Here is a 9824-nt window from a genome sequence, read left to right on the forward strand (position 1 = left end):
CATTCTCTTTTTCCATACATATAATTTCTTCTGTACTGCCCCCCAACGTGATACAGCCAACCTATGCGTATCCATCCATGTACTTACCTCTTCCCCAAAGCAGTTCAGCCCAAGTATCGTCTAGTTAGCCCATCCATTTCCTAGTCCAGACACTCTGGAGAATATGTATTCCTCTTTGTCAAGTCTAGATGTGGCTTTTCACAGCCCAGCTACATCTAAATGTTAAATCTATATCTAAATGTTAAGTTTTAAAAATAGAACTACCATATGACCCAGCAATTGCACTCCTGGGTATATATCCAAAAAAACCAAAAACACTCATTTGAAAAGACACTTGCACCCCAATGTTCATAGCAGCATATTTACAGTAGCCAAGACATAGCAACAACCTACGTGTCCATCAACAGAAGAATGGATAAAGAAGATGTGGTGTGTGTGTGTATATATACATATATATGTATATCCATGTACACACACACACACACACAATGGAGTACTAGTCAGTCATAGAAAAAGAACGAAATTTTACCATTCACAGCAACATGGATGGACTTGGAGGGCATCATGTTCAGTGAAATAAGTCAGCCAGAAAAAGATAAATACTGTATGATGTCACATATGTGGAATCTAAAAAATACAAGAAACTAGTGAATATAACATGTAAGAAGCACACTCACAGATACAGAGAACATACTAGTGGTTACCTTTTCATTCCATTTTCTGGCCTTTTTGTACCAACAGCCTCCTAAGTGTTGGGTGGTGGCACATCAGTAAGGCAGCTGTCCATGCCCGAAGGTACTAGCCTCTGGGCAGTGCCAAGGCACCCAGAGCCCCAGACCAGGGGCCTCTGGTGAGAAGCACCCTCTTCTGTCCAGACCAGTGTGCCATGCCTACTGAGTCCAAAGTCTACACGTGATCCAGGTCCTAAATCATAAGAGGTGACAACTCAGCCAGATTCAGATCAGAATCCAGGGACAGAGGACAGTTTCAAGGCACGGGTTGGGGGGAACTGTACCCTAAATAAAATGGCACTGAGCAGACAAGAGTCCTATGCCCGCTGGGGCGGAGGGATTGGAGGTTTGCTCTGTACAGCCGCTTAATCTAGTAGCGGGGAAATCTCTTACTAAGTTCAGACCCTTCTTACAAAGGTATATGGATCAGTGGTTGGCAGACTTCCTGTAAAGGGCCGAATGGTCGATATTGTAGGTTTGTGGACCATACGACCTTGGTCACAGTTACTTAGTTCCACTGTTGTGTCAGCCGAGCAGCACGGATAATATGCATACAACCTAGGATGAATGTGTTCAGGGAAATGTTTACAAACGCAGCTCGCAGGCCAGATTTGTCCCCAGGGCCGTGGTCTGTTGAGCCCTGATCTGGATGAGTGACCTCGGTGAGTTGGGTGAGTGGTCAGACCACTGAATGGAGTTCAAGCAGTACAAGTTCAGGGAAGTACAGGAAGAAGGAAGAGGAAACTATAGCTACACCGCATGGCTAGATAGAGTTGAGACCAAGGAGCTATCCTGGACTACGTATTTTAAATAAGTCCATAATACTCGATTGTAGTTAAAGATAAAGGCAGGGTCCAAAATACATATATAACTGGTGAGAACACGAGGAGGCCAATTTCCATATGGAGGATTCAGGCCTTCTGGGAACATTATCAGTAAACCTTCATAATCAAAAGAGAGTCATAGAGTATCTGTGAAGAATCATGAGGTCAGAAGTAAGGTCAGGGTCCAAGTTTAGTTTCTTTCTCTTGTAATCCCAAGAGTGTTCCTGGTACGGGAAAGTAGATGAATCATATAATAAATACTTATTTATGTCAGACACAGGTGACTTTAGAAATTAAAATTCCATGATTTAGAAAGTGCTTAAGAATATAAAGAAACTGGCATTTACACACTGCTGGTGGAAGTGTAAACTGGTTTGATTTTCCTAGAGGGATCTTTAGTAATATAACAAAAACCTTAAAATAGTCATACTTTAAAATTTTTATTTCAAATAAAATATTTTATTTCAAGATGTTATAATTAGGGAATAATTACAACTACTTAGGAACGTGTACATGAAGATGTGCATCCTACTGCTGTTTATAATAGGGAAAAAATAGAAACAGTTGACGTGTCCAATTATGAGAGTTTGTCTAAAAAATCATGATTTACCTTAGAATGGTATACATTCTATGTAGTGATTTTAAGCTATTGTGTAAATTAACACTGACATGTTTACTAAAGCTATACATGGTTCACATAAGGATAACTGAGAAAAGTAAGTTATAGGAATGGAGGTGTGACATAACCATTTTTCATTAGAATATAAGTAGAATTCTGCTCCTGGCAATGGCTCACTAGGTTATTTCAGAACAATCAGCCGTTAAGAATGACTAGAAAAGCTAGACAAATTAATTACTAGATGAATTAATAAAGAAGACAAAAATCCCATGTGTTGGAAATTATCAGAGAACTAGCAAGGCAATTTGTAGGGCCAAGATCCAGAGGAAAGAGGAGCCAAGAGAGGTGAACCTGGCATCTGGAGCTGCTTTTCTTCTTGAGGCAATGGCTAATTTGGAAGAGACAATTTAGTGGCAAAAGAGCAAAACAGAGGTTTGGCACTTACACAGGGCCAGGAGGGCAAAGTTTAGATTTCAGTGCCCTCTTAGGAAGCGAAATTCTGGCAACAATCCAGACTTTTTTTTTTTTTTTTTGCGGTACGCGGGCCTCTCACTGTTGTGGCCTCTCCCGTTGCGGAGCACAGGCTCCGGACGCGCAGGCTCAGCGGCCATGGCTCACGGGCCCAGCCACTCCACGGCATGTGGGATCTTCCCGGACCGAGGCACGAACTCGTGTCCCCCGCATCGGCAGGCAGACTCTCAACCACCGCACCACCAGGGAAGCCCCAATCCAGACTTTTGATTGGGACCACAGAAGCACTACCTCCTAAGAATAAGGGTGAATCAGAAATAGCCTAAATCTCACAAGGATTAAGTCTAGCTTCAAATCAGCTCAGTAAATTAGCCTAAGATGTTCTGTCCTAGCCTTGCTCCGTGCCAGAAGTAAACATAAATCCTTTCTGAGGTAGATACCATCATTTAGAGTCTCAAACCATCTCTACATTTCTTTCATAAACAACGTATGGCCCTCAATAAAAAAAATAACCAGGTATAGTGAAATAGAACTTATAGAATATAACTAGGCATACAAGAAGGCAAGACTTGACAGAAAACCAAGAGAAGAAATATACCAAAAAAATACTCATAGGAGCTATCTCAGTGATCAGAATGAACATTAAAATAAATATAACTAATATTGTCAAGAAATTAAATGAAAAGATGGAGAATTTTCTAGAAAACTGGAAGCTATAAAAAATAAATCAAGTAAAAAATTCTAGAAATAAAAAATATAATTGACATTTTTTTTAATTGGTGGGTTTAAAAGCTGATTAGAGGGGACTTCCCTGTTGGCACAGTGGATAAGACTCCACACTCTCAATGCAAGGGGCCCGGGTTCAATACCTGGTCAGGGAACTAGATCCCACATGCATGCCGCAACTAAGAGTTTGCATGCCACAACTAAGGAGCCCACCTGCCACATAAAATAAAAGAAAGAAAAAGAAAAAAAAAATACTGACCAGTTTTTTTTGGGAGGGGGTTGTTTTTGTTTTTAATTGAGGTATAATTGATGTATAAACAACCAGTTTTATTTATTAAAATTCTTCTGATCCCAAGATAAAAGAAAATGAGATTTAGATTTGGCTTAAGAATATCCTGGAACTAAAAGTAGTTAAATAGAGAAAATGATGGATTCTTCTCTCTGGGTGGCCTTTCAAAATAGAGTAAGTGTTAAGTGTGGTCTTCCCGAGGACATGGCTGTAGACCAGAACACCTCTTAAGATTCATTTTGCATCTACGATCCTATAGTTTTCCATATAAGGAGGGAGATACATTCAAGGAACTTCTTTTATAGTGAGTTTACTTTCCACATAGTGGGCTCGTGGCTGGGATAATATATGTAATCATGTCTTCAGGGCCTCACAGTCTATGCAGGTCATATAATTATAGATGAAATGTGATAGAGTAAATGCCATTCACTCCTCCATTAACAACTGTGAACTGTACATGCATAGGTCAGACTCTGAATAAGAGACTGGGCTATTGCAGTAAACAAAACGAAATGTATGCTCTCATGGAGTTCACATTCTAGTAAACAAATATATAACACATCAAGTGGTGATAAGTGCAGTGAAGGAAAAACAAAGCAGAGCAAGGATAAGGAATGATGGTGGAGCTCATGGTACAGAGCATCTAATTTTACATGGGCTAGATGCACAAGGAAGGCCTCTGTGTTTGAGGACACTTGGACAGACGCCTGGATGAAGTGAGGGAGTAAGTGATCCACGTGGCTTTTGAGCAGTCCCGGAAGAGGGAGCGTGCTTGGACCATGCCTGAAGTAGCAAGGCCAGTGTGGCAGAAGCAGGATGAGTAGGCCAGAGAGAATGTAAGTGATGAAGTAGCTTGGAGCTGGTCACGTAGGGACTTGTGGTCCATGATGAGGACTTTCGAATTTGTCTTTGTGAAATGGAGAGTTTGGAACAGAGGCATGATAGGATCTGACTTAAGTTTTAAATGAGTTTCTCTGGCTTCTGAGTGGAGAATTGATGGTGAAAAGGCAATTGTGGACAAGACCATGAGAAGACTCTTGCTATTCTCTCAGCAGGACATGATAGTGGTTTGGACCACGAAGGTATTACAAGGAAAAGGGAAAAGGGATATAATTCTGGATATATTTTGAAGGAAAAGACAATAGGATGTTAAGGGAATAGACATGGAGTACAAAAAAATAGAGGAGTCAAGAATAACTCCAAGAATTTTGGTCTGAGAAACTAGGAGATTTGAGATGCAACTTTTACTGAAACAGTGGTAGTCTTGAGAAATGCAATTGGGTTAGGGAATGGGTCTCTATGAGCAGAATCAACTCACTGTCCTTTTAATACAAAGGAGGAAGCAACTAAAAAGACTGAGTTGGGCTTTCCTGGTGGCGCAGTGGTTGAGAGTCCGCCTGCCGATGCAGGGGACGCAGGTTCGTGCCCCAGTCCAGGAGGGTCCCACATGCCACGGAGCAGCTGGGCCCATGAGCCATGGCCACTGAGCCTGCGAGTCCGGAGCCTGTGCTCCGCAACGGGAGAGGCCACAACAGTGAGAGGCCCGCGTACCGCAAAAAAAAAAAAAAAAAAGACTGAGTTACGCAGGTAACCCTTCAGAATGGATGGGTTTTATTTTAATAGTGTCTCTGCAAATTATGCGTACCACAGAGAGTTTGTAACACTAATGATATCAAAAACTACTTGCTATTGATTTTCCTCAAATTTCTCTTTTCTTCATTGTTGCATTTTAATAGGGTCATAATTAATGTTCAAACCTGTAAACCATTTTAATTCATAAACATCCTTTACTACTTTCCTTAAGTATCACTCTTTCTGGAAGGTTTTCCCTTGCCTCTTCTGTTAGGGTTATGTATTCCTCCTGTAGAGTTCCACAGAACCTTAAGGATCCTTCTATCATATTCCTTACCAAATACACTGTATTATCATCATCTGTTTTTCTGTCAGATCAAACAGACAGGTCAAATCATGTTTATGCCTCAGGACTTGTAGCTGACTCAGGGCTTAGCACTCAATAAAAAATGTGGGAAAGGAGGACAGGCAGAGTGGGAAGGAAAGTGGGAAGGGTCTAGAATGTATTGTCTCTCCATCACCTGGAGATTATTTCATTGCAATAGGTCCACCTTGTTTTAATTCACTCCCAGTCCTTTGGGGCAGGTGAGATGTGGGTGTATTCTAGAAATGTCCTACTGTGGTTAAGTGGAAAATTATAACATGATAATTTCTGGAAGCATCTTACCATCTTCCCTTTGTTGCAATTGTATTAAAACTAGAATTAGAGACCAGAGCAGTCCAGTAGAACTTTCTCTAATGAGGGAAATGTTCTACATCTGTGCTGCGCAACAGGGTGGTCACTAGCTACCTATGGTGTTGATTACTTGAGACATGGCTAGTGTGACTGATGAACTGAATTTTAGATTTTATTTAATTTAATAAATTTAAATTTAAGTAGCCACATGTGGCTAGTGGCTACCATTTGGATAGAGCAGTTAATTTTGCACTTAATACTGGAAGTTGTATTTTCTAATTTTCTCACTTTACAGGTGAAGAAACTCAGCCTTAAAGAAGCTATATTATTTGCCCAACTTCCTAATTTCTTGTACCAAAACGTGTTCCTGGTATTGTCACTAGTCATTCCTAATGTGACCTTTGTGTTGAAATCTACTTCCTCCATAGAAACTTTTAATTTTCAGATTAGCAGACCAAACAGCATTCCTTACAGACTAGTAATTAATAAAACACTTTAAAGGAAAAAAAAAAAGACCTTAAGCGCAACTATATTTAGAAAAATGTGATTTTCTCCATAAGGGATCTTAAGAAATTATTATGATTATAATAAATTACATACCGTGGCTCATCTGATGATTACTTTTCTTAAGTAGAATCATTTGTTGAAACTCAGAATTCGTTGCACATAACATTACTCCAGCGGTAAACTGAACGCCTGAACAAAGAACCCAACTTCTGAGGCTTTATAATCATCCCTGAATAATAATGAAGTGGGGACACATAACAAGTGGAAAATGACCAACCATAAAAAAAAATCATACCTACCTCCAAAAGCCCCTCTACATTCTGTACAAATATCTTGGGAACAAAGGGGTTGGAGTTGCATGTGTAGGTGATGGTGGTCGGGCAGGAACCATGGAGGGCTGGGGGGAGGCGAGGAATTGTCTCTCTTCTCCTGTAATAATAAACACAATTCTTGGGGACCTTACTGTGTCCCAGGCCCCATAGCCCACAGAATGTTCTTTTCAGTAGCTTAAACTAAACTCTGTGTCTCTTTGGACTTTTCTTGCATATCCACCTGGCAAGTCTCTAATCCTAGATGAACCAGATGTCCATCTTCTCCCTCTGGCACCTGGGAAGCAGAGCACCCGGTGTAAATCTCACTGCGGGGTGGACTGGCTATAGACCTAAGATCACCGGTCTCAGATGGGGCCCTAGCGCTCCCTGTAGACCACCTCTGCGACTCTAGGCGGCCTTTCTTCCCACTTCTGGCCCATCGCTCTTAGCAGATGACCTCCTCGCCTGCTTCACCAAGAACAGATGCCATCAGATGAGAAATCCCTCAGTATCTCACCTCCGTGTCTACAAACCTATTGACATTGGCCCCAGTCCTCTCTTCCTGTTGCAAGAGGGGACGTGCCCTTCCCCACATCTAAGTCTATTTCCTCCAGCCCTCCTCTCTTTTCAGTGACCTTATGCTATTTATTGTTCTCTATCGATTCTACGTCATCAGTTTCTCTTTGTTCAATATGTCCCATCAGCTTTTAAACACACTCATGTCTCTTCTATTTTAAAAGATACAAAATCAACCTCCCTTCGACCCCAGGTGCCGCTCCAGCTACCATGCCAACTGTCTCTCTCCCTCCACAGACAACCTCTTGGAACTGTGTTCTACTTCCTTACCTTATCCTCCCCTCCCAGATCCCCCCAATCTGGCGTCCACCCACACCACTCAGCAGATCCCTCTGATCTGTGGACATTCCCCCTGCTCTGCAGAAGCTGCACTAAATTCGCCAATGACCGAGGCAGATGTATCTCATGGGCAATTTGAAGTCTCTCATCTTTTCATTTTAGCACCTGACATTGTTGACTATGTTGCCTTCTTGAAGCCTTCTCTTCTGTTGGCATCTGTATCATATATTCTCTTGGTTTCCTCTTACCTTTTAGGTTTCTCTTTCTTATTCTCCCCAGTGGACTCAATCTATTTCACCAAACCTTTAAATACTGGAAGCTCTCAAGGCTCAGTTCCAGGCCCCCTCATCCTCTTACTCCTCTTTGCTCCCTTGGGTCCATTATTCCATTAGTCATCCTGCTGGCTCCCAAATTTATATCTCTGGCCCTCTCTTTTTGGCTCAAGACTTGTAATTCCAACTATTCACCTGTGATTTCCATTTGGATGTTTGCCAAGGTCAAGATCTTCCCCCACAAGCTTGCTTCTCCTCCTGCGTTCTCAGCACTGACTAATCTGATCACACAAACCCACTCACTCAAAAATCCCTGGCCCTTGCATCTCCTTCTCCTGGTTAATCAGCTGGTCCCGTTATCCTATCCTCTACATTGCTTTGAAGTCCATCCATTTCCTCTGTCTTTGCTGTTACTGCCCTGCTCTAAACCCTGGCCACTCAAGTGTGGTCCATGACCAAGAGCATCCTATTCACCTGGGAGCCTGTCAGAAATGCAGCGGCTCAGGCCATGCCAGACCTACTGAATCCAAATGTACATTTAATAAGACCCCATGTGATTTGCATGTATATGAAATTTGAGAAGCACCTCTCTAAACCACTACAATTTCTCCACCTGACCGCGCTGCTTTGACTCTGGTCCCTCCCAACAGATTCTTCACATAGCAAAACAAATCACGTCCCTCATATACTAAAAGCCTTTTAATAGCCTCCCATTTTTCTTAGAATAAAGTGTATTCCATATAGTGTTCCTTTTATATGCTATGGTTTAAGATATTGTTTTCCTTTGTCCAACTTTCATCTTTATTGTATCTCTTTTAAGATAAGAAGTATTTGACAGCCTTATTTTTTTCAAGTACTTTAAATCAAGAAAGGTTTCATTTGATTTTGTCCTTTTTTGTATGAATACTATAGTTGCATTGCAAATGGGACTATTTCTCAGTTTATGTAGTTAGTTAATTCATGTAATAAATGCATGTAAAAAGCCCTCAAGTATTAAAGAAGTGGTTTTCTTTGCAAAATGCCATAAATTATGCTCTGAAAGCTTAAGAGAAACCCCTTTGGATAAAGGATCAAAATCCAAATGTTGTAAGTATGGAAAATAAAATTCTTTCTCATTTTATTTTTTTATGAGGAAGACTGTACCCTGGACACGATGGCCATTTCTTTGAAAGAACATCATCTGATATACCCAAATATGTTGAAAATAGGTTCAGCACTCTGTTTCAATCCTGTGTCAAATGCCAGCGTGGACAAGTTTTTGTTGTCATAGGTAACCCACAGGCCTTTGGAAACAAGCACTACTATCGAGTCTATAAAATTCAATTTAAAAAAAACCCTTTCACTGGTTCAAACATAAAAATGGAGTTTGGGAATAGAATCCCAAGTATCCAAAGTATAAAATGCATTGCAGACTTTCCTCAGAAGCTCTCTATACCTTATCATTTGCAGTCAGATAAGAGATACTGCTGATACACTTTAATTAAGTTGTCTGGAATGCAGGCTGAAATCACCAGGCAGCCCACCTTTCAGGAAGCAGAGTCCAAGGTACTTCGAGGAAGACTGAAGGGGCTCCCCAGAACGTTTCTGCTTTATTCAAAGCGCTGGATAGCAATCATTGGTGGTGTTACAGGGAGGTACTGTCTTGCCTTGGAGGGCCACAAGCAAAGGCAGGATTTTCTAAAGACAACATCAGAAGGGATGACAGTGGCTTCGGCAAAGTAGGGATCAAAGAACCTGAAACTTGGGGATGGGCTTGAAAGGACAGAACTTAGGGAAGAAGGGGAGAAGAATCAAAAAAAACCCAAAACAGCAAAGTAAGAGAAGCCAGTTACAGAGGATAACATATTGTATGAGTCCATTTATATGAAACATTTAGAGTAGGCAAGTCCATAGAGACATAAGATTATTTGTTGCCTAGGGCTGGGAGAGAGGGATAGAGGGATTAGGGGTTGATGGCTAAGTGGTATAGGG

At 41.2% G+C, this 9824-nt stretch overlaps 1 protein-coding gene across 1 annotated transcript in view; it reads right to left on the minus strand.

Annotated features, from left to right (window-relative positions):
• The window catches only part of STK24 (serine/threonine kinase 24), a 108388-nt gene extending 107841 nt beyond the window's left edge, over positions 1-547 (minus strand). Inside the window, exon 1 of the mRNA XM_033843757.1 lies at positions 530-547. Coding sequence (XP_033699648.1) covers positions 530-532 — 3 coding nt within the window. The 5' untranslated portion in view covers positions 533-547. The remainder of the gene's footprint in view (positions 1-529) is intronic.
• Positions 548-9824: the final 9277 nt, after the last annotated feature.

This window comes from Tursiops truncatus, chromosome 18 (assembly GCF_011762595.2).
Source record: "Tursiops truncatus isolate mTurTru1 chromosome 18, mTurTru1.mat.Y, whole genome shotgun sequence".
NCBI lineage: Eukaryota > Metazoa > Chordata > Mammalia > Artiodactyla > Delphinidae > Tursiops > Tursiops truncatus.